The 24,479-nt window shown below is 47.7% G+C and overlaps 1 protein-coding gene and 1 long non-coding RNA gene across 3 annotated transcripts in view; one reads left to right on the forward strand and one right to left on the reverse strand.

The window, feature by feature from the left end:
* The window catches only part of LOC120581397 (uncharacterized), a 54,464-nt gene extending 36,995 nt beyond the window's left edge, over nt 1–17,469 (forward strand). Inside the window, exon 3 of the long non-coding RNA XR_005647260.1 lies at nt 16,995–17,469. This is a non-coding gene — a long non-coding RNA (uncharacterized LOC120581397). The remainder of the gene's footprint in view (nt 1–16,994) is intronic.
* The window catches only part of PFDN1 (prefoldin subunit 1), a 71,809-nt gene that overhangs the window by 2,963 nt on the left and 44,367 nt on the right, over nt 1–24,479 (reverse strand). The window contains exon 4 of one of the 2 annotated variants that reach the window (XM_039836285.1): nt 18,813–19,216. The exons of the other annotated variant lie outside the window; for it this stretch is intronic. Coding sequence (XP_039692219.1) covers nt 19,133–19,216 — 84 coding nt within the window. The 3' untranslated portion in view covers nt 18,813–19,132. Of the gene's footprint in view, nt 1–18,812; nt 19,217–24,479 lie in introns of those variants that run through there. 2 annotated transcript variants of the gene reach the window in all.

Genomic DNA, 24,479 nt, shown 5'->3' on the forward strand with positions numbered 1-24,479 from the left:
TTAGATCACAGTCCCTGTGCTGCTGTCCTGTTTGTTTCCGTGCTAGCCAGGTCCCTCTTCTGTCCCAGGCTCAGTATATCAGCATCCTGTTCTCTGCCCCAAGAATCTGCTCTGTCTTGGGTCCTGCCTGAGTTTCCAGAGTCATACTTCTCAAAGATGTGACCATGTTTCCCCAACCCTGAACCTGGGTTCTGATGCCATGTGGCTGGTTGAGGCCAAAAGAAAAGTGACAGGGACTGTCTGTGTGTGTGCATGAGTCCGGGCGAGGGCTGAGCCTTCAGTTCCTGGCAGTTCCCCTCCAGCATTCTTATGTTCTCTAGCCATGGGTCTACTGGAGATGGGAGCCTGGCTCTGTTCACCCCCCACCCCACCCCCACCTCGGCTAGCCTTTTGTCACCTCCTCCACATAGTGAAGGCGTAGTTGGCCCTTTGTTCCCAGAACAGCCTATGACTCTGCCTCCAGCCTCTTGTTATTTTTGAGGCTTCTCCTCAGAGTTCAGGTGAGCCCTCCTGTCTACCTGTCTACAAGAGGCCTGCTCTTTACTCAGGCGGAGGCGGGGGGGTGGCGCCTGCCTGAAGGGTCATAGTCATGTGAATGACAGTAATAACATCCGTGGGCATAACTGAACACTTTACCAGTATGCTGGGCACTGCTAAGTATTTCACAAGCCTGATCCTAGTTTTCCCAGCAACCCTGTGGAGTGTAGATTACAAATGTTACTTTACTCCTATTTTATAGCAGAGGAAACTGAGGCTGAGAGAGGTTATCACCTACCCAAAGTTACGTGGCCAATGAGTAGGTGAGCCTGTATTTAAATCCAATTCGATATGTCTTATTAAAATCTCTGTTCTGATATCCTAATTGTGGTTCCTCCCACTATATTGGAACCAAGTGTCTGGGAATTGTGACCTGGATTGGGATGGGATGACAGTATCAGGTAGGAAAGGATCTTTCCCTGCTTCTCTCCAGAATCTGATGAGAACCCACTGCCTACCTCACCTACACACACACACACACACACACATTCATTTTCTCTCTCTCTCTCTCTCTCCTCTTCTCGCCGCCGCTTTCTCTCTCTCTCTCTCTCTCTCTCTCTCTCTCTCCTTCTTGCTGAACCTCAGGTTCCTAAGAAGAGGTGTTCTAACAGCTGGGAGGGCTGGGGAGGTGGGTCCGAGCTTTTTGAGAACTCCACTTAGTGCCTCCTAAGGCTTGTCTTTTTGTCTGTTGCAGGATGGGGCATAGAGTACTTTGAGTACTTTGTCTCAGCCTTGACCTCCTGCAGGTACTTGGGCTGGTCTGTGCTAGGTAGTATTGTCTGTCTCACCCCTCCCCCAGGAGTATGCTGATGCGCACCTGACCCAGCTGTTAGGACTGCCTGGGGTCAGGTCAGCTCCCCTGTTCTGTGATTACAGCCTGAAATGCTCCTCACAGCAAAGCAGTCCTCACCCAGCTTCCCAGCTTCCCACAGAGATTCCAGAGTTCCGCAAACTCCAACTACAGGCCTTGGTGCTTGAAACCCAGAGGAATACCAGCACATAGAATTAACACCTTTCTTTGGATTATTGGTTAGCCAAGTACTAGCCTTCACACTGTGCATGTGCCTAGAATTGTGTTTCCTGACTCATGAAAAGGCAGCATCAGCCTCACATCCCAAAGAGCACTCAAAGGCCTCCTGAAAGGAGCTGGGCTGTATGAGGCCAACTGAGTCAGGGCTGAGCCATGCTGTGCTGAGAAGCAGCCTTCCTTGTGGGGACAAGTAGGTTAATCCAGGTCTTGCAAAATCAAGAGAATTTGGCTGTGAAAGATCTGAGGCCCTTACAGGCGGGGAAGGTAGCAGGGTTGTGAACACAGTCAGATACAGACCCACGGGATCCATGCAGTCTGACTGTGAACAGTCCAGGTGGCCAAGGAGAAAGAGCTGTAGGGAGAAGCCTGAATATTTTTTTGAGCAAAAGAGTGACATTATGGGCAGTTTAGACAGTGGGAGTGTGCTGCTTAAGGAGTTGGGAAACTGACCTGTGAATGCCACCTTCTAGTTGATTCTGGACAGACCACGTAGCTCTCATGCAGTTGCCTCCTCTATAAAATGGGACCACAGTGCGTTCTCTGCCTGTGAATGTGCAAGGCTCTACAGACCTCAGTCGGATGATAACGACGAAAATGATGAAGGCCGAGTTTAGGGGCAGCAGGCAGGTCCCTGGGCTGAGGTGTCAGTCCCGTGTCGCAGCAATCCAGAGTGGTGTCAGAGAGCCCCACAGGCAGAGCAGAAATGCAGATGGGGTATTTACAGAGCAAAGGAGACAACGAGCCCAGCGAGTGTTGCCTACGTCAAGAGAAGCCAAGAGGTGGGAAGGGCACTACTTTCAGGGTCGGATGAGTAGGCACTGATGTTCCTGACATGGGTGCTGCTGAGGTTCCTGAGAGGCTGGCAGGGGTGGATAGCAGCAGTGCAGGGAGTCACGAGTGGAGGGGCCCTGCTGAGGAAGTAAGGGGAGCAGCACACGATGTTTGCCCTCAGATGGGAGCAGAGAGAGGGGAGCCAGGGGCTGGTGAGGGACCCGACAGTGGCCCCTGGAAGACCACGGAATCCTCAGGTGTGCAGAGGCTGACCGTACCTGCTGCCTTGGTGCCTTCTTTCTCTAGGACCGGACTATCTGCCCAAACCTCAACCCAAAAGGGAGGAAGAGAAGAGCTGGGTTGATTTGGTAAATTCAAAAATGTCACCAGCTGGTATTTCTGGAGAGGAGGAAGTGCAAAAAGGACCTTGGCAGTGGGCATTTTGGGACCTGGCATGGGGGGTATGTGTTTTTTCTTCATGGCACCCAGCCTTAGGAACTGCACCAGCGTGGGGCGCCCTGGTCTACGAGCCGGAGGGAGAAGTGCGATTTGATATAAATGCTGCTCGCCAGGTTCGCCCAGCAGGAACCCCAGCATTTGCCCAGGGCCGAAAGAGTCAGTAAGGCCTGAAGGAGTCAGAATTGCATTGAAGGCACATTTGATATGTGTGACTAGGGTCACAGGGACCAGGCCAGGCCATGAGAAGAGCAAGAATAACTAGGAGGTTAGGTGGAGTTGAGCCGAGGGCATAGTCTAGGTAACAGTGACATGGGGAAGGCAGTCCAGGACTGAGGCCTGTGCCACTAGGAAGCCCAGGTCAGGCAATGGTAGCTGTCCCCAAAGTCCCTGGAGCTAATACTTGTGGCAGAGGCTAGAAGAGATCCAAGGTGTGCTAGAACCCGACAGGTCCTCCCTCCTGCTAACAGGACCATGGCAATGACAGTAAAGGAGCAGCTTTGAGTATGGTTTTGGAATCAGACAGGCCTGGATTTGAAAAAAAAGTAAAATACAAAGTAAAAGCCTCTACACTTCCCCATACTCTGACCTCTAAGTTTCTCGTATTCTTTCAGAAACGTGTGTGTGTATGTGTGTTTATATATGTCCTTTTCATTGTAGAAAGCACTGCCATATGCCTTGCTTTTTATCTCTTGCTTAGTTTATTGGCAACATGGAAGAGCCACCTAGTTCCTTTTCATGGCTGTTTAGTATTCAGTGATGTGGTATGCATCACTGAATAGCTAATTGGTCTCCAGTTGACAGACATGTGGTTATTGCTAGTTTGGGTTATTTTGATACAGCAGTAATCACAGTATACACATATATCTTTGAACACCAGGAGAATTATTTCTGTAGAGAAATCCCAGCTACAGATTTTCTGAGTCAAAGTTGTTCATACTCCCCATCACAGTTCTGTTTCAAAGGGGTTCTACCAGTTCCCACTCTTGCTAACAGTGTTTGAAAGTATTAACTGATGATAGTAACACAGTGCTGTTGTGAGGATTAAATGAGATAATGTATAAAGCTTTCAGCCTGTGCCCCATCAGGCTGCAGGGCGGGGCTCACTGCAAACTGGTTCACTGGAGGAGCATCAAGTAAGGTGCTGACTTGGGTTTTCATACTCAGCTTGGGGAAGGGGAGGTAGCAGGAAACTGGTCTGACAGCTGCTGAGCAAATGTCACCTTCATTCACACCTTCAAGAAACCCTGTCCCAGACACTGGGGCAGGGGTGGAGCAGTGAGCCAGGTGGGCGTGGCTCCCGCCCTGGTGGAGCCAACTATCTGGAGAGGCAGGGGGACAGCCAGCACTTCTCTCCAGAGTGTGCTCAGTGCTACCAGCGTGGGAGGCTGCTGCTGGTATCCCCCTGACTGAGTCTCTCTCTCCCCTGCCCCTGGACCGCTCCCAGTGTACGTGGTGGAACAGGAAAGGAAGAAGGATGACAGCGGGTGTCAGGCTGCCTTGGCTGCGTGCTGGGCTGCTCTCTGCTGCTGCTGCCTCCTGGACACCTTGGACTGAGCAGCCGAGACCCAAGCGTTCCTTCCAGGCGTGCTGCCTCCTGTAACCGGAATGAACAACTAGTGCTGCATGATCTCTGCTTTTTCTTTCTTTGAAAAATACCTGATCTACAGACTTTTAAATTTTAGTACCCTTGATAGGTATGAAATGGTATCTAACTATTCTAATTTACCTTCCTTGAATACTAGTGACCTTGAACATAACAATATAAATTTTGGGTGATTTGCTTTTACAGATGTTGTGAATTGTTTGTGTATAGTCTTAGCCCATTTTTTTTTCTATTGGTCTGTCTTTTCTTACTGAGTTATTTTCTTACTGATTTGTAAGGAATCTTTAAATATTTCACACACTATTTGTCCCTCTTATAGGCTTGCAAATATCTTCACCCTGTCTCAACCTTATAGAATATTTTCTAGTATGAAAAATTTTAAATGTCATGTTTATCAATCTTTCCCTCATGCTTTGTATTTTAGTCTTTGAAAAATCATTTTCTATTCCAAGTTCATAAAGATAAGCCTATATTTTCTTCTAAAATTTTTTCACATAGAATCTTTAGACTACCTAGAGTTATTTTTGATTATGCATAGGAGAAGGTTCTGGTTTTCAGTTTTCATTTTGATAGTCCTAACACCATTTATTGATTAGGTCATCCGTTCCCCACTGATTTGAAATGAGATTTGTCATATATACCAGGTTCCTATATATGATTGGGCTAGAAGCAGGAGTCTGGTAGGCTAAACACCTTCCCTAACCCCAGCACATGCATGCACACATACTCATTGTTTTTCTTCAGAATTTTCTTGGCCTTTCACTCTTTAATCTGGATTTTAGGATGAGTGTGTCAGTTTCTATGGAAAACTACCATGTCTGGCTTTAACTGGAATGGCATGTAATTTATAGAGTAATTGGAGAAGAGTTGACATATTTACAAGATTGTCTTCCTATTTCAAACATGGTATCTATTTTTGTGTTCTTTTATCTCTTTAAATAAAGTCACATAATTTTCTTCACATTGCTTTTGCATATCCTTTGTTGGTTTTAAAGTTGGATTTCTTCTGAGGTACATTATAGTTTTAATGCTATCATGAACAAATTATTTTTTAATATTACATTTTTGGTAAAAATAATTTCTTCACTCCAGTGGAGTCACAGATTAGAAGATTCTAACCTAGTTTTATCACAGCATTGCCTTTAGGGCACCTTAAACTGTGGGGAGGGTAGTTCTTCGACCCACCCCATGCGTACTCCCAGAATCAGCCTCAGTCTACAAGGACCAACATATATTCCATAAATGCCAAACAACTCCACTGTGGTAGGTGATGGACCACACAGAACAGACCCCATTTCTGCCTTCATGGGGCTTACACTGTAGGGAGGGAACCAGACATTAAATAATCCCACGTAATAACTGAGTCTACTTTCCTGTGAAGAGAAGATATGTATTGCTATGAAAACATGAAAGGGAGACCATCTTGCACAGTTTGGGAGAGATCTGAAAGATGAATAGGTGCTAATAGGCAAAATGGTTGTAGGAAGAGCAGGTGCAAAGGCCCAATGGCAGGAGAGAACATGGCTCATCTGAGAAACTAGAAGAGAAAATTGGTGTGGCAGAGAGCAATGGGATGTTGGGAATGGATGTGAAACAGGGAGGAGCAAGACAGAGGCTCATAGCTCCTACCAGAGATTTCGATTTTTCTGTGAATGGTGGGAAGCCACTGAAGGGATCTCAAGCCAGGGTATGACCTGATCAAATTTGCATTTTTAAGAGATCTCTTTGGCTTTTGCATAGAGAATGGTTTGGAAGGGGGCTCAAGTTCACATGGTGATGATGGAGAGACATGAATGCATCTGAGATATTTAGAAGTAAAATCAACAGGACTTGATGACGAGTTGGATGTAGGATTGAGAGAGTCAGGGATGACTCCTGGGCTTCTGACTAGAACTAAATGCCTAGTGGTGCTATTCGTGAATGCTAGGGACAAGGGGAAGGAACCATCTTTGGTTAGGAAGAAGAAAATCAAGTTGAGCTCCGAACATATTAGATTGTGGTGTCAAGATGTCTGTGAGGCATTCAAGTGGAGATGTCACATAAGCAGTTGTGTATATACCTAGAACATGGAGGAGAGGTTGGGCTAGAGATATAAATATGGACAGCACTGGCATATTGGTAGTAATTGGAACTGTGGGAGTGAATGAGATCAAGTTGCATAGAAATATGGAGGGAACAGAAAAGGTGGCAGTGTAGGGCTGAGCTTTAAAGAGATGATGAACCTGCAAAGGAGTCAGAGATGGAAAACCAGGAGAATGGGGTGTCCCGAAAGTGGAGATAATTTGTATTAAGGAGAGAGTGATCAGTAGCATCAAATGTTGCAGGGAGGTCAGGTAACTCAGAGATGTCTATTGGACTTAGCCACACTATTGTCATGGAGCGGTGGACTTCTCTCTAGTTTCTGTTCTGTGAAGGTCATCAACAGAGGAAAAGACAAGACTGCAGGACCAGAAGACAGGGCTCCTCAGGCCTGGAGGAAGGCAGACATTTGCGTAGGCACAGAAGGGATAAGCTCAGAGGGGCAAACAAGCCACTGGGTATGAAGGCTCAGAATCCCTGCTAAACTGGAGAGAAGTGTGCAACACAACATCAGGTTCTAGAAAGGCCAGACAGGTAAAGGAGTCTGGCTAATGGCACTCAGCTTCGAACCCAGTTAGAGAAGATATCGCTCCACAAGAAGAATGTGTCTTCTGGGGTGGTGGTTGGAGGGTCCAGCACATAGATAAGCAAACATGTGACCGACCATGCTCTGGGGAGGCCCTTCTGAACAACAGCCACACGGTAGGTCCTCCAGGACCACTACTGCAGACTTACTGATAGTTTTCAGATTTTTCTAATATAAATCTTTTCAATAGAAACTTTACATAAAACTCCAGTATGAGAAATAGATAATATGGAATTGCGGTTGAGGCAAAGAAGGACCACCCCCTACTCTTTTTATGGAACCTGGGGACCTGAGGAATATATTTGAAAGCCTTTGGTCGTTCTGGATTTTCCAGCACATTTGGCCAAGGGAGATTCGGGCTGGATGGGGTTTGCCTAGAATGTCCTGGGACACTCACTGTCTTGCAAGCTAAATCATCAGTGTGTAACTGCTGGTGTATTTTGTGAAGATCTAGTGGGTACTTTATTGCTGGTTTTTTCCTACTTTTTGGTGATTATAAATTTATGTGCAGATTTTTGTGTGAACATACGTTTTCATTTCTCTGAGGGAAATAGAATACCCAGGAGTGAAATTTCTGGACATGATTAAGTGTACGTTTAAGAAACTCCCACTGTTTTTCAGAGTGAGGGTGCCATTTTGCGTTCCCATCAGCAATGAAGGAGTTCCAGCTGCTCTGTATCTCACCAGTACTTGATATTGTCAGTACTTTTTCATTTTAGCCATTCCGATAAGTGTTAATAGTAGTATCTCATTGTGGTTTTAATTTGCATTTTTTAAATAGCTAATGATGTTGTCATATACTTATTTGCCATCCTTATATCCTTTTGGTGAAGTGTTTTTTCAAGTCTGCCCACTTTTAAATTGAGTTTTCTTACTGTGGAGTTTTGAGTCTTTATATATTCTACATACGAGTCCTTCGTTGGCAGTTATTCCCTTAACAGTATCTTCCACAGAGCAAAAAGTTTTGAATTTTGATTAAGTTCAATCTTTTTTTTCTTTTCTAGATAATGCTTTTGGTGTCAGGTCTGAGAACTCTTTGCCTAACCCCAGGTCATGAAAATTCTCTTCTGTGTTTTCTTCTAAAAGTTTTATAGTTTTATGTTTTACATCCTAATCTATGGCCCATTTTGGGTTATTTTTTTATATAAAATAGATGGTTTAAAATGGTTGAGATTTTTAGGTTTTTACATGCTTCCAACTCTCTTTTTCATGATTGTTTTATTCTAGTTTTCTTGCCTTTCCATAAATTTTAGAATTATTTTATCAACAAAAGATACTGCTAGGATTTGGGTTAAATGTGTAGCTCATTATGGGGCCTGATGGGTATTTCAGTGGGATTGCTTGTTCGCTCTCATGTGCCATAGCCTTTAATAACACAAGGCAGCCTGCTCCTTCCTTTGTTGCGCTATGATTATTCCAGAGTTAAAAGCCAAGCTTATGACTGATTACATTGGTGTCTTTTGAAGTTTGGCAGTAAATGAGGTGTGGTCTACATCACATTGGATAGGACTTGTGGGCCAGTCCATGTTCTGGGTCTGGTAAGCCACTGTCATTCACAGCCTTGCCTCCTTGAGTCTCACTCTGAGCAGGTTGTGAGCAAGACTGTGTGCCACTTACCAGCCATTAGAAATTCTCCGTGCTTTGGGGTCTTTACTCCCCTGCCACAGGGTCACAGAACTGTTGTGTGTTCGGCATGATCAGATTTTTTTCTCTAGATTTTCTTTAATTTCTTCTGCCTGGCATTGCAGCCCCACTCATACTTCTTTCTCCAAAAATTACATTAGAAATACATTCATGACACAGTGAATTCCTTCCTCCCTTCTGCTATAGCAATGTCACCCATGAATGACATCAGGGCTTCTCATACTCGTTGACCCCTCTCCCTTTCATTCTACAATGACGTCTTCCCCAGGTCTGGTCTGTCTGGGGCAGTAGTACAGCCTTCCAGCTTTTGTTCTCATCCTGTGTACTCCTGCCCATTACTGCCCTTCCATCCCTCCCCTGACTTGGGGATAAAAGAAAAACTGCTTTCTACTCTCCAAACTACACAAGAAACACGGGCTATTCTAAGGTGTCTCTTCCCCTCTGGGTATATGAGATCACTCACTAAAGTCTTATGCAGAAGTGGAGCTGTCACCCTAGTAAACCATTTGAGGTTGCCTTTTTGGTGGCATGAGAGGCTCTCGGTTATCTCTTCAGATTTACAAAAAAAAAAAACTAAAATTGTCTGTCAGTCTCATAAACTCATCTGGATAGAGCCCCTTTCCCAAGCTGTTCAGCCCTCCTGTCAGCTTGAGGTATGTCTGTAGATGTGCAGGTCCCTGTGCTCTCTGGCCCTGGTGGGGACGGCTGCCAGGCCAGCAACTGGAACATAGATGCTGGCCCAGAATGGCTGGCTCCTCAGTTCTTTAGTTCTATAGACTAAACAATGCAGTGTCTATCAAATTATGAAGGATAATGTTTGAAATGTACTATATGATCGCACCATTTAAGAATCCCCATGATGGAACTTTCCTGCTTGTAAATTGAGATCTTTCTCTTCTTGACCTGTCTTAGTGATACCCTTGTCCTTCTCACATTTTCTCATGTTATCTAAGGCAACAGCTTCCACAACTGCCCTTCCTTCCTGCAGAGGAGGAAGCAGCGGCTCTAAGAGGTCTAGGGGCTTCCCCAAAGTCTCCCAGCAATGGAAGATGAGAGCCAAGGCCGCAGCTCGGGGCTGCCCAACTCCCAAGTTGGTAGCAAGGATGCAGGCTCTGGTTTTGACCTTCTCTTGTTCGTACTAGTGTGTGTGGGGGGTGGGGAGGCGGCTTATTTTCTCTATGTAATTTTAGTGGCGTGAGTTCCATCTTCCCACTTGTAGCACAGCCTGGTCTTTACTCGAAAGTATCTTTGGTCAGCTTCTAGCACTGCAGTGTGGCATGAGGAAAGTGATGTGTACTCCCTGCTCAGGCTCCTCGGCAGCCCTCTTGGGGGGTCAGGTAGGAGGGTGGTGCTTTCACTTTGATGTTCTGTGACTACGGACAGAAAATGCTGTCAGCTCCCTTACCCCATTTCTGCATTTTTTCCTAGACTGAAAAGCAGACTGGAGAGAGCTACCTTGTCTCCAGAGAATTTAGTCCCCTTTCTGAGACGGAATGAACAAGGCCACTAGTCTCATTGGAATTTTTGAGATTCGGTTGTGGGCTGATCACATTTGATTGGCCTTTTTTTTTTTTTCCCCCAAGGTATGAGAACACCTTACTCTTCAGTTTTTAGCTTTTTAAATGTGTACATCTCTTCTAACTTGACCTTTTTCATATTGTTTCATATCCTGTTCCTCCTACGGACCTTGGTGTCTGTTGTTTTAACGACAGCCAGGCTCATCACATCTAGGCAAATGCTCACTTACTATGTGTGCTGGTTTCCTTACTCCCTTTATCTAAGGCAATGGGTTGTTTCTGAATATTTCGCCCTCTCCAGTCTGAGGGGTCACAGCAGCTGAAGCTGTATGCATTCTACCTCCCAGCCCCTAGCACACACAGCCTCTCCCCCCGATCGTTTCTTTCCCTTTTACCTGTGAGCAGCAGTGCTAAGCGTGGCCTGCTAGTTCCACCATTTTTGTCATCCTGTGATGATTTGGGGCCACACATACAAATACCAATTTGAGTATGAGTTGGCTGGAGGAGCCCCTCCGCATACAGACCCAGAATAAGCAAACAGAATTTGGTGGTTTCTTCTGTAGTTTGTCATCACATTGTGGCTCATATATGAAGTCCTTCCTCCTTCAATTTACACCAGGCCCTGGCCAACCTCTTTACATGGTCTAATGTTTCTGTCACAAAACATAGGCTTATAGACACTACTTTCGCCCCCCAGCCCCCCGCCTCATTTTGCAAGTGAGAAGACTGGGACACGGAAGCTGTGACATGTTCAGGGTCACATAGCCTGTTGGTGGCAGTGTCAGGTTTGGAACTTGGGCAAGATCTCTCCAGAGCCCGTGTACATAGCTACTGTCCTTAGACAATGAAGCAACCTAAAGGGTCAGTGGCCAGGGAAAATCTGAAGTAGATCTGAGGGGGAGGGTCCCACCACCCCTCTCCCCAGCCCCCAGGAGGTACCTTGTTTGGGGCCAGCACACTCACTCGCCTGCCTGGAGACTGCTGAGTGGCTGCCGGGAGGGACCCTGAAATTCATGGTCTCCCAGTTTACTCCTAGACCAGGTCATTCTGAGGTAATGGGCCCTGACTCTTTTGGGGACACACTGGAGCAGGGCGAGAACACTATCTTGCCCTCTTACAGAGAGAGAAGAGAGGCCTTTCTCCCTCCACACAGCCACATTCCCAGTCATTGCAGCCAGGCTGCTGTCTGATTAGAAGCGAGCCTAATCTTGTGCAGAGAGCACTGGGCCAGGAGGCAGGAGGGCTGGGTGACAAGACAGGACCTGCCTTTGCTTCACTACATGATCTTAATCAAGTTATTTCCCTTTAAGCTCAGCATCCTCTTCTTACTAAAGTGACTGGCCACCACGACCCCCAAGGCTGTTTCATCTGCACTTCTACTAAGATGATCTCAGTTGTTCCAGGGTATACACTCAACCCTGTCCTAGGGGTCCCAGCAGGTCTAACCCAAGGATAGAGCCACAGGAGGTGATGGCAATGTAGTCCTGCTTATCAGACTGGGACAACATCCAAGTGTACTTAACTGGTTTTGTTACTTAAGAAAAATTTTGCTATCAGATCTACCCTTTATAGGATTGATTGGTGTGGACTGGGCTAAAGTGCAAGGTGGCCTGTGACTGAGCCCAGGGGTGGGAGAGACTGAGTTCCATCTCTCCTCTGGACACTCTAGGTGAGATGGGCCTGGGGTTCCTAGACTCATCAGCCTCTCAGAATGTCTGGCCTTGGTTGAGAGAGCAGCTTGGTTTTGTCTAGCAGCTACATCCCGCATAAGGTGGTGGCAGCTGCACTTCTGTAGATCTCAGAACAGGGACCCACACACAGGTCAGCAAGCCTACCCTTCCCAGATCAGTCCACGTAAACATTTGGCACTCACTGTTGGAGAGTGATGGCAGGCTGATCAGTTGGGTGGCAGTCAGTGATGTGTGAGTGGGCAGGTGAACTGGCTGGCCAGCTCCCAGGCTGTTCTACCTTGGAGTGGGTATTTTGGGACACTGAAGCAGGGAGAGGAACAGAGACTTGAGAGACATGGCCTCACCTGACTCACAACTTCACAGAGGAGACAGTGAGGCCAGAGCTGAGGCTACAGAGGGAGCATAAGGAATAGGGCGGGCAGAGGCCCAGGAGGCCTAGGGAAGAGCCCAGGCTGGGGCTGCGCAGTTGCTGCCAGCGCCCTATCCTGCCTCACTGTGGCAGAAGTGGAAAGTAGAAGACTTCCTAACCTTTCCTGCTCTTAACCTTCGGCCTCCCGTGAAAACTACACACCCTTGATCGCCTCTACTATTCCTAGCCACCCTTTTCCCCGTTGCTCACAGCCTCATACTTACCTGGTGCTTGGGGGCTTGAGAGCAGGTGACCCTGGGACACTGCCTTTAGGACATCTTTTCTCTCCAGTGCAGCCCCCTGTGCTGAGTAATAAATGATCGCACTGCACTTGCAGATCCAAGGAAAGCTGAAGTGAATCCTCAGCAAGTTGTGCGCTCCCCGCTCTGCCCGTGTGTGGAAGGGACAGGGTCCGTCCTATGGCTATCCTGAGAGGTTGTGTATTCCTAAAAGGCTTGGAAGTTTTCCCCTCCCCTCCTGCCTCTCGGTCTGAGCAGTAGGAGGTCTATTCGGGCATCTTCTGATACCTCTGGAAAAGCTGGGCTTCTTCTGTTGGCCTAGATGCCCAAGGTGGGCTGAGGGCAGTTGGGTGAGCAGACTACAGGTCCCCTGCCTCTGGCAAAGCTGTCATCACCATTGGGGGCACTTCATGCCGTGGCTGTGGTGGTCTTAGCAACTGAAGAGCAGCCGTGGGTGCCATCACTGGTCTGGGCCACAAGGCACCAAGGTATGACTTCCTAGTTCCTGGAGCAAGAAGGCCCAAATGTCTGAATTTTCTGGGAGGCCCCAGCCTCTTTTTTGCTTCTTATTAGCCCTCCTGGGTTGTGACTGTGCATGGACACATGTGCCATTAGGAGGGGCCTAATAAGGCTCCATTACCAGCACCTGATTAATCATTTAAACTGTCAGAGCTGAGCAAATGAAGGTTTCAGATTCCAGGAAGGGGCTGACAGAGGACTTGGAGCCTTCAGCTAAGAAGGCCTCTCTCTGCTCACATTTCTTGCAAGTCATCTCTGCTCTGGCTCATTTGCTCTTTGCCTGCCCAGAACCAGGTTTTGTGAATGGCACCCCTGGGGGTGCACACAATGGTAGGTCCTAGAAGTTTTGCCTGATGGTTGATGTGTCTGGCAGCCTAGGTTGTCGTGTGCTGGTGGCCCTCAACAAGAAAGGGGTGATTCTAGAGAAGACCCCCAGGCTTAGTGGATGGGCAGTTGGGCACAGGGGACTGTATGTCTCCATGCATCTTCCATGTGTCTTCTCTGCTTCCAGCACAGAGGCAAGAAGTAGGAGCCTCGACCAGAAGCTGCTCAGCTACTCCCAGAGTTGCTCTGTGTATCCGGGACTTGCCTGGGCCTTTCTGACCTAGGCTGGGTCAGACCTGTGTACTCATTTCCAGCCCCCCACACACACATTTCCCAACCCCTTGCAACACCACCACACGTACTTTCACTGTTGCACTTGCATTCATGTGGCAAAGCTCTGAGTACCTGTCCTTCTGTAGGCCCCATCCTAGGCTGGGGCTGAGAACACTGGGGATTGGTGCCAAAGGGGTTGGGGGCAAAAGAGACAAGCTGGTGAAGGGTCCCCTGGATCTGATCTCCAACTCAACTGTAGTTTTCTGGAACAGAGTGTCCCTTCTTGCCTGGGGCCAGGGCACAGGCTCCTGGCACTGGCCGAATAGGTTGGTGTGGGCTACTAAGACAAGACAGCAATCTGTAAGGCCCTGCCGCTGTTCCCAGGCTGGCCACAGGGGGGCACTTGATCTCTGAAAAGCAGCTCAATCTGAGCAGCTCCTGCAAGGACCGGAGCTTCCTCCCACCCTCCCACTTCCCACTGCTGAACTGCCTGGAAGAGCAGTGCCTGCTCCCACCCCCACCCCTAGCTCTTTGTCCCTTCCTTCCTTTTCTAAACCTTTTACTTTGAAATAACTAGACTTACAGATGAGTTGCAGAGATGGTACAGTGTCTGTATACTGTTCACCCAACTTCTTCTAATGTTTAACATCTTATATAACCATGGTTCTACCCCCTTTTTATGCCCTACTTTCTGGAAGAAGCCAGATGCCAGGAAGGCCCATGTGGCCTGAGTAGGGAACACCTACTCTCGATTCTTCTCTGCCTCGGCTCCTGCTAGTGAGGCTTCAAGTACCCAGGGAGGGGGGTGTGACCAAGGACCTGGGCGGCCAGGGCGGGAGCTCTTGGGCACATTCACTCACTGGGTGGCAAAGATGGGGACAGGCGGCAGAGTAGAAGGTGAGGAGCAGTGGCCCCCAGGGTGGGGCGGTAACCTGGGGCGGACTAGGCCATGCAGCTCAGTGCAGCAGACACCCTCTGGAGGTGCAGTACCCAGACTCTCCAGCTAGGTAAGGCGTCTAGGAAGACAGTTGTAAAATATGCCATTTCTGGGCCCCACAGTGGCTGCTGTGAGGAACGGTGTGGCCTTCCTCAGAGCTTTCTTTTGAGCCAGTCACCCCGCTTTGGGTGAAGGAAAACACAAGTCACTCTTACTTCAGACACTCCCCTACTTTACCACTCCCCCGCCACCTTCTCAGCAGCTTGGGGGCAGAGGTTCTGTCCTCAGCTAATAGAAAGGAAGAAGTCATAAGGGCTTTGGAGGACTTGGTGTTCCAGGAAGTAGCTGACTCGGGTCCCTGAGATATGTCCAGCATTAACCACCCCTATCAAGGTTTGACGCAGCCCTCTGGTCTGAAGTCCTCTGTTCTGTAGACTATTTCTACCCTCTGCAGGAACTGTCTGGGAGTAATGAGCTCAGAGTCCCTGGTTTCAGAGTATGTCATGTGGAATACACCCCGGCAAGGACAAACGACTAGAGGAGAAAGGTGATAGAGGAAGCAAGATTGGGACATTTTTGTCTCCTAAGCTGCCCGAGTTCAGAGTTTCTGGGAAAAGGAGAAGCAGTGACGAGACAGGTGTCCCAACACCTGTGCCACAGGGCTGTGACGACTGAGTGATGCTGTGTATGGGAGGACCTCTTACACAGCAAACCAACCTCGAGCTGGACCTCAGGCTGGATCAAGCAGACTATTTCCAGAGCTGGTAGGGGAGGGGGCCTTTCTGTCCCAGGGACAGCAGAGCTAGTGGCCTGGTAGGGAGAATACAGGAAGGGATTACTCAAGAGGTCTGCAGCCAATTGTGTCCTCGGTTTCCCTATCCAGAGCTGCCCATGTGGACAGATGGCAGGTGACACCCTGTCTGGGGCTTTCCTGCTGCAGTGACTCCAGGGTCTGGAGTGCCCAGGCCTTCAGTGGGTGGGGTGGGCTGGGCTCTGGCTGGTGTGAGGAAGGACTGTCATGGATCCCATTTACTCCTGGTCCCTTTTCTATCCCAGTTAGATCTGGGCAAGACTGGCTTGCCAAAGGTCTTAGTTCAGAGGCTGCCTCTGGCTGGTTGTAAGAGACCTAACGTCTGTGAGCCTTGAGTTCCTTACCTATGAGTAGGAACGCTGATAACACCTATGTCAAGGTGAGTGTTAGGACTAATCGGGTAATGTACCTTATCAGGCCTCAGAACACACAGGCGTCTCCTTTGACTAGGCTTCCCTGGTGGCGGGTCTTGTCTCCCAGACCCAGACCAACTTTGCCCATGTTGCTGAGTGGAACCAAATGAAAGCAGCTGAGATTAAACCTGTATCCAGAGAGAAGGGAAAGGGATGTCTGAGAAGGGCAGCTGATACAATGGGAGGACTTGGGAAAGCTCACTACTAACCCAGTGTATCTTAGCTACTGTACCAGGCTCCGGAGAGGCTGCTAGGAGAGGAGGTATAAAAATAGGTGTACAAAAACAGAACTGAAAGAAGACTGCCAAAGGACTGGTTTAATTTATGAGATTCATGTGTCCATGAATTTTCAAAAAGTTTAAAATCCTTATTGCATGTAACTGAGTTTGATGATGGTGGTGGTTTTGGGATTTTCTAAAAAAGTGGCCACAGATTCCCTGAGGCAAGGCTGACCATCAGCCATTTTAAGTGTATCTTTATGAGAAGAGGCTGATGTCAGCTACAAGTCAGCTGACAAGTAGAGAGTTAGGATCTTCTTGACCTGTGGATTTGCTGCATGCAAATCTCTTTAACAGAGTGCTTAGTTTTGACAAGGGCTCAGATTTCTAACTCCATTCGGAGAAAAAGTAAGAGTGTCAGGCTCCAGCCATCCCTGGTTTTCATCCCTGCCTTCCACTGCTTTGTGTGAAAGTGTAGACGTTGAGGCACATTCTACACTGTGCATTGCCCAGGTAAGAAAAACTAAGATTCTTGGTTACTCTTTTAGGTCCTAAAACCCATTTTTAGGAAATTCTGGATACTCTCTCAGGATATGATTGAGCTATATCTGAAGGGACTGCCCCCTCCTCCTGCCCGCCCCTCCACCCCCCGCCATGTCCCCTATAGGGTACGAGATATAGTGCTGCCTGGTTTATAAACCAAGTTGGGTTAGCCAGTTCTGGCCACCTTGGTGCGAGGCAGCTGTACAGGTTCCCTAGTGCTTGTCCCTGCAGGGATGAGTGTCCCGAGGAGTTCAGCCACCCCTCCTCCATTCATCATCTGTAACATAAGCACAAAGGCTGCAGTGGGCCTGCTCAGTGGCTTCGGTGCCGTAGCCCTCCCTCAGTCTGGGAGGGTTTGTGCCAGTTCATTCTCACTCTCTCTCCTCCCCAGTGTATGTGGTGGAAGACCAAAGAAGGGATGACCTGGGCCCGTCCACCTGCCTCACAGCCTGCTGGACTGCTCTCTGTTGCTGCTGTCTCTGGGACATGCTCACCTGACCAGCCTGGCCCTGCTGTCCTGCCAGCTCTGCTGCCACCTCCAACAGGTGTGCCCCATCTCTTCTGATTGCTGAAATAAATGACTAGCTCTGCACAGACACTTCTACCTTCAACACAGTGGGATTCTAGATTAGCAGGGGTTGCTGCTGTTTAATTCAGTGACTTGATCTTTCTAATGTTCAAAATCCTTTTCTTATTGGCCTTTCACAATGTGCTAAATGACTTTCATTTTTTTGGCCAAAGGCTTATGAAATATATATTTATAATTTTTAAATTATACATTCAAGGTAGTGGCATAATGTAAAATACCAGTGAATGATTTCTCTGCTCATACCCTGTATGTTTCAATAAATTTGTCTAAACCTCAACTGTCTGAATTATTCCAGATAAAAATCTAAGCCCTGGGCATCTCGGCTCATGGCCACTGCCCAATAGATGAGGGGCCAATTTACCGTTTCGTTCCGGCTGTTACACGAGCTGTGTGCGTTCTACTGGAAGGTAGGTCCTGAGGCTGGGTGTCCAGCCAGGTCATGGGGCCCTCGCTGAGCTAGTAGCCTCTCTCCTTAGTCCCACTCAGAGATGGACTCACCAAGGAGCCATCTTCACTCTTAGTAATTGGGCCACCCAAGGCCTGCTCTGGAAGGAGAGCAGAAGCCCACAGGCAGGGCCAGATCCAAAGCTTTATTTTCCGGCTGTCCCCTAACACCCCAACCCCTTGACACACAAGAGAAAGCTGTCATTAAAACAAGCTAGTCCGCTAGGCCACCCATCTCAGCTTTGGCCACAGGGTGGCGCTGAGGTGCCACAGCAGCGAGACATTTTCCTTCAGGTGGGCTGCCCTGCCAGCCCCAGAGGCTGCAGATGACAGCTCCCTGCCTGCCCACCTTCCCTCCCAACAATGATGTGCTGATAAATATTTAACTACCAGCTCTCTCTTTCAGAAAAACAAAAAGCCATGATTTTGTAGTATCACCTGATTTCTGTGGAGTAAATGGTCCCAGCATAGCTGATTTCAAGCTACCATGATGTCCTGAACATGGAGATGGGAGGAGAAGCACAGGAGTCACCATTATGTAGTATTTCCACCATCCAGACATAACAGACTGTTAATCTCAAAAACACAGATCATGGCCAAATTTAGTAATTAGGAAGAGGTTAAGTTCTGAGTATTTATTATCCTTGTTTTTAATGTAATTGTAAAGTTACATAATTTTTTAAAATTATGTGTTTAACAACTAGCTTGTAACAAAATTCCTGAAAATAACTGGCTCTCCCAAGCCAGTCTGAGCCAGCCCCACACAACTCTGCCCCCAGCCTCTAGGGGATCCCTCAGGACTGTAGTGCCCACCTGTGAGATTGGCCAAAGGGAGCCAGTCTTGGAGGTGCTGCTGGTTTACTAGTGAATTTTCTTTGGGAATGTTTGGGAGGAAGCAGGAAAGGAATCTTAGGCAGACTGCCACTAAGGAATTGCTGTCCTGCTCACTTAAACGCAGCTACGCCCTGGTCTCCTTTATTTGCACATTACATGGAGGCTCCGAGCTTGAGGGGTTTACTCGAAGGAACAGAAAGGGGAAAAAAGAGAGGGGAGGGCTTCGATGCAGAAAGAGCAGGGCTGCAGCCCGAGAGGAACAGGGAGGAGCCGAGGCAGATGGCGACTGTCCCTGCCTCTCTGGCCCTCTTTTCTCATCCGTCGGCTCAAGAAAAGCAGGACTTAGCAGAGTGGCGCAGGTGCCCTTTATTGGTCTGACCAGCATGACTAGTAGGAGGTTCAGGTGGAGCTCCTCTGTCTGTCCTGGCTCCCACCACCCCCAGGGGAGACGAGTGTCCTGGGCGGGGGTGGCAGGCAGAGCCAGGATGCAAAATACAGGGCTGGGATCGGAGAGGGGCTCAGGGGGATGCAGAATACGTAGAGTTACCGGACCATCCAGATAAAACGTCCATCGGGGCAGAGCAGAGGCCGTTTCCCTGCAGACCCCTCGCCCTTGCCAGGAACGGGAGGTGTCAGGAGGAAGAGCTTTCCCTAGAGGCCTCCTACTGTGCCCTTCGTGCCATCAGCATCTCCCGGATGTTGTCCTCAGCTTCCTTCACGCTGCGCTCCAGGTAGGATTTTTTCTGCTGCAGTGTGGGAAAGAAACAAGGCTTTAACTGGGCCAGATGGCAGATGTGGCTGTTGTATCCAATGGTCATGGCTTTTCCTCTGTGACCAGTAACTTCCAGGAGCATATTGTTGTCTGGGAGCCAGGTACACACACCTGCCCAGAGCTCTCCCCAGATCCCTGACCCACAGGGGGAGGAGGTTGTTTGGTACAGGAAGCAGAAGTGCTTTGGAAGGCAGGAGCACCCTTCCCCTAGAAGGAAGCAGACTCTAAAAACAGGCGCCGGGTACATGAAGTTACACCAGACAAAGGCCAGGAAATTCCCGGACAAAGCTCCGGCCCCATAGCCGACTGTCTCTCAAGGTTTTCCATGGCACAGGCCAGGTCCTGTAGCCACTACCAGTGCAGAATGGACAGTGTACCCTCTGCTATGTCCAGCGAGACGACAGGGTTCGTGAGTACTGAGAAGTTTATCACACGTCTCACCAAGGCAGATGAGTCAGTACGAAATCTGCTTTTCTAATGAAACTGCTGCCTGCCAGGAATCCAGGACAGTGACACACTGAGTAAAACAGACCTTTTGGAAGTTTACCTCCTTCCCCATCTGGGTCCTTAATTAAAAATTTCAACTTAGACAAAGAACTTTACTTTCAGGAACCACATGTGGACCAGGATTACAAAAGATTAGTCAAAGGAAATGATGTCTGTACATTATTTGCCCTGTGGTCACCCCAAAAGTATGGTGGCTTCACCACTGGTCTCTGCCCTGAGGACATAGTTGTGGCTGCATTCCCACTTAACAGACATGAAATGAAGACTCCCTTTTTGAGGAATACTCAAAATAACCCCCTCCAGGGGTACGTGTGACTGAGCCACACGAGCCAGTAGTAGAGAGCCCTGGCTCGGGCAGCCCAGACGCAGACAGCACCCTCCTCTCACCCCTGCCCCTTCACCCAAGCAGCTGCGGCTTCACTCTGACCACCAAAGTTCCCAGAAAACCCAGGGAAACCAGGGAAAGGCTGGGGCAGAGGAGAGGTGAGCAGCCTGGCCTGACAGGCCTTGTCTGAGAACTGACTGATCCCCAACCACTGAGACAGGAAAATCAAAATGAATGCCTCTGCTGCTCAAAACCTGCACCATTAAACCTCTCCAAGTTTCTGCCTCTAATTTCTTCCACTCTCTGTCTAGATACTTATTAATGATACATTTAGAGACTTTTTCCTTTAGGTGCTAAGTGCTGTGGCACCCACAAATCATTATCGGTTCTTGTATGAAACTGATTCCTGTTGGTCTTCTCCTAACTTCAAATTTCCTGAAGGCTAGAAAGAGCCGTACCTCTTTACTCATCTCCCGTCTGTTCAACTTGCACACAATTCTTTATAAAACGACAAGAGCACCATAAAACAGTTTTCACAATTCGATGGCCACAAATGTATACTGTTGCTAAAGAATTTTAATTATGCATGGAGTCCTAGCATTCTGATACAGTGGGAACTTACACTTCCTTTGATAAACAACCCTTAGACTGCACTGTGTGAGTTAGGGGAATACTAGTTACTCCTGACACACCACTGAAGAATGTACATGTGCTGGATGCTGCACAGGAGAGGAGCAGCAGCTAGATGGCAAGTACCATGTAGCATCTAGCCCCATGGGAATCTAAGGAAAAGGCTAGCGTGACAAGCGGGGTTGTGAGCAAACAGGGCTGTACTCCTGCAGTGCCAGCCAGGGCTCAGGGACCCAGGTATGTTGCATTCTATCTCTGCCAACATATGATCTCACCGGGCAAAACTACAAACTTAAAACACGAGCAAGAGCTTTTCTACCTACCTGCCCAGGCCTTTGGACTATCAAACTCAGTATCAATTCAAATAAAATTCAGTATCAAATTCAGATCGAAATCAAAGTAATTCTCTTTAAAATTCTTCATTCTATACTGTCTCTTCCTTCTACCTTCCACTTCCAGTTATATGATTTTTTCATGATCTTACCACTGCATATCCTAAAGTTTTCAAGTTTCAAAAAATAATGCAAAATGAACTTGTCTATATTTAAATCTTTAGTTAGTTTAAATAAAGTTGCTGAGCATTTAAAAAAAATTTTTGCATTCCAACAGATGGGGCATCCCTAGCACAGAGGGGCTTGTTTTCTAACCATTTCAATAGGTCCTGTTTCATCCTCAATCACATCTAAGCCCAAAAGACCCTCATAATCAAACCCGGACCGAAGCATCTGCTGTAGGCTGAATTATGTCTCCTAGAAAGATATCTTGAAGTCCTAACCCCCGGTACGAGTGAATGTGACCTAAATTGGAAATATAGTCTTTGCAGATGTAGCCAAGTTAAGATGAGGTCATATTGGATTAGGTGGGGCCCTAAATCTAATTATTAGTGTCCTTATAAGAAGGCCACATGAAGACAAAGGGACGCACAGGAGAATGCCATGCATCGATGGAGACATCTATAAGGCAAGGACGGTCAGCAACTACCAGAGGCTCAAAAAAAGGAAAGGAAGGTTCTTCCCTAGACTCTTTGGGGAAGCAGGACCCTGCGACACTTTGATTTTAGACTTCTGCTCTCCAAAACTCTGAGAGAATCAATTTCTGTTGTCTTAAAACACCTACTTTGTGGTAATTAGTTATGCAGCCATAGGACACTAACAAAGCACCTGAAATGAGGGATGCCCCAGAGACAGAATCTACCCCAAGGCTCTTCTACACACAGCTTCTGAGCACACTGAACTGAAGAAGCCTGGGTAAGAATCGTTAGAAGTCGGTATGATGGAATACTTCTCTCCCCAAAACTGTGGTAGAATTGACCCAAACATGAATTAGGCTTTCAGGGAGGACAGAGAAAATTAAGGAACCAATGATTAAGTCAAATTTTTTCTATAACTACTTAGTCAAACCAGAAATTCTGTGGACCCCAGTCTTCCCCATTTCTATAAATAACAACTCCATTCTGGTAACTGCTCAGCACAAAAACTTTGGTGTCATCCTTAACTCTCCTTTCACATCTGACATCCAACCAACCAACACATCCTGTTAGCACTATCTAAAAATGTATCCAGAATCTGACCTTAATGAATAGCCTAAGTGATCTTTCTTCTTCCCTGATCATCTTCAGTTTCTTCTCCACGGAGTGCCCAGTGCCATCTTTTAACACTTAAAACCCTCCAATGGCTTCTCATCTCAAAGTCAAAGGCAAAGCCTTTTCAAAAAGCCACCTCGTCTTGCTCTCACAGCTGACTCTCTGACCTCCCTGCCCACAACACTCTCTCACTCATTCAGCTCCAGCCACAGTGGCCTTCAGGCTGTTCCTCTTGCCAGGCCTTTGCCCTTTGGCTCACTGTGTGTAGGACCTCTCTTCCCAGATATCCACATTACCTGCTCTCTCACTTTGGGCCTTTCTCAAAAGTCACCTTATGGAAAAGGCCTTCTTGATTATGTGCAGCTCCATCCTCCCTATTCTCCTCACCCTGATTTTCCTCCATAGCACCTATCACCACTGGAAGCAGTACTGGTCTGTCTGTCCTCCCTTACAAGAAGAAAAGGTCCATGAGGGCAGGACTTTGTTCTGTTCCCTAACAGAGTCTAGAAGAACAGCTGGTACATAAGAGGAACTCAATACCCGTTGAATAAGAGTGCATTTATTATGGGAAATGATGCCCTGCTGATTTACTTGTACACACACTGCTCCTTCAGAGTTCTCCCTCCCGACTTCAATGCATAAGGAAGCAAAGGCAGAAAGTGACCATTCTCCTTCAAGGTGGTTTGCAGTTTCTGTCACTGCCCTCTAACCTCTGCCCCTGGATATACATAGGTTTAAAACTCGAACCTCACTGAACCGGATAGGGACATCAAAGCCTTGCTCCCACAAACAGAACAGGCCCTAAGGGTTAGGCCTTTATGCCTTATCAGGCCAACTTGTAAAACTATAGAACAAACCATCCCAATTTCCCACATCCTGGAGTCGGATATCCTTGAGAAACTGCTCAGCGTCAGGGCTGCTGTGAGCTACATGGGGGCTATGTAGAATAAACTCCGGGAGGCATTTTAAACCCAAACCTTCCACCAGGAGTCCGGAGAAGGCATTTGCTGGCCTCACTGCAGCATTGTTCTGTCTTGCTGAGCAATCTCCCTCAGAACCCTTTTCCTAGGAAATTCTCTAGTGGCATGAAACCACAGCGTTCTGGGTGCAGCGACATTCTTGTGGGGCCTCGTCCTGACGTGAAATTCTGAGATTTCCTGTGGGGCTCAGCATGGTCAGGGAAATGACATTGTTGGACTTATTGCTCATCGGCCTGAGGTTCTTCTTTCTGAGAGTCAGACTGAGGGGCTGGTGTTTCATTCTTATCCTCTCACGGAGGAAAGAGGCTCAAGTCCCTAGAACTTTTCTGACATGACATAATCTCTCAAATAGACTCCTGAGGTAATTCGTCTTGTGACCTTATCTCTACAAACTTTTTTCTTAGGAACTTTGTTCTATCTCTTTCTCTGAATTAGTATTTTTCCTGTTTGTCATCTCTTGGGGTACAGAAAAGCATTTTATTTTCCCCTCTCCCTCTCTATTTCTCCAATTGTAAAATGAGGATCTGGACAATACCAGTGTCCCCACTTCCTCATTTTTCTTTAGTAACGGAACTCTTTTTTCAGATGAACTCTTAAAGACAAAATAAATAAGACAGGTAAAGTGGAGCTCAGGGAAGACAGGAGACAAGGCAGATAAAAGCAGACCTCCTGGCTTGTCCCCTGCCTCTAATACTGTCTACGGGGGCAGCAGACGCAATAGTCTTGGTTCTCTGTGTTCCTGATGTTCTGTGAGATCTGTGCTCAGAGACCCTTTGCTCTGAGTCCCACGTTTCTGACACTGGGTTTGACCTGCGCTGGCCACACATTTCTTCCTCTGCTGAAACCCCAGCTTCTGCAGATCACTACCAACTTCTAGCTCTACTATCAGTCAGAGAACCTGAGGCAAAGGCTACTTTCTCACTGTCTCTCCCATGACTTCCAAATTAAAAACCCAAGGGCCTCGCTGATTCTAGTATTCTCCCAGTCTGCAGTACTGTGAAATGGCCAGAGGGTGCCAGCTACCCACCGTGGGGAAATTTAGCAAGAGGCCAAGAATTCACTGAGGGCTGAGGAGGCAAGTCGTGGCAGACAAAGGGTAAAATGTGAAGAAGACTGGGAAACAAGAGAAGGAAGAGAAAAAAAAGCAAGTCAAATAGTGGGCACAGTCAGAGAAATCAGAAAGGGAATGAGACAGAGGCGGGCAGGGCAGCAG

The sequence above is a fragment of the Pteropus medius genome, unplaced genomic scaffold (genome assembly GCF_902729225.1).
Source record: "Pteropus medius unplaced genomic scaffold, Ma_sr-lr_union100, whole genome shotgun sequence".
In the NCBI taxonomy this organism is placed as follows: Eukaryota; Metazoa; Chordata; class Mammalia; order Chiroptera; family Pteropodidae; genus Pteropus; species Pteropus medius.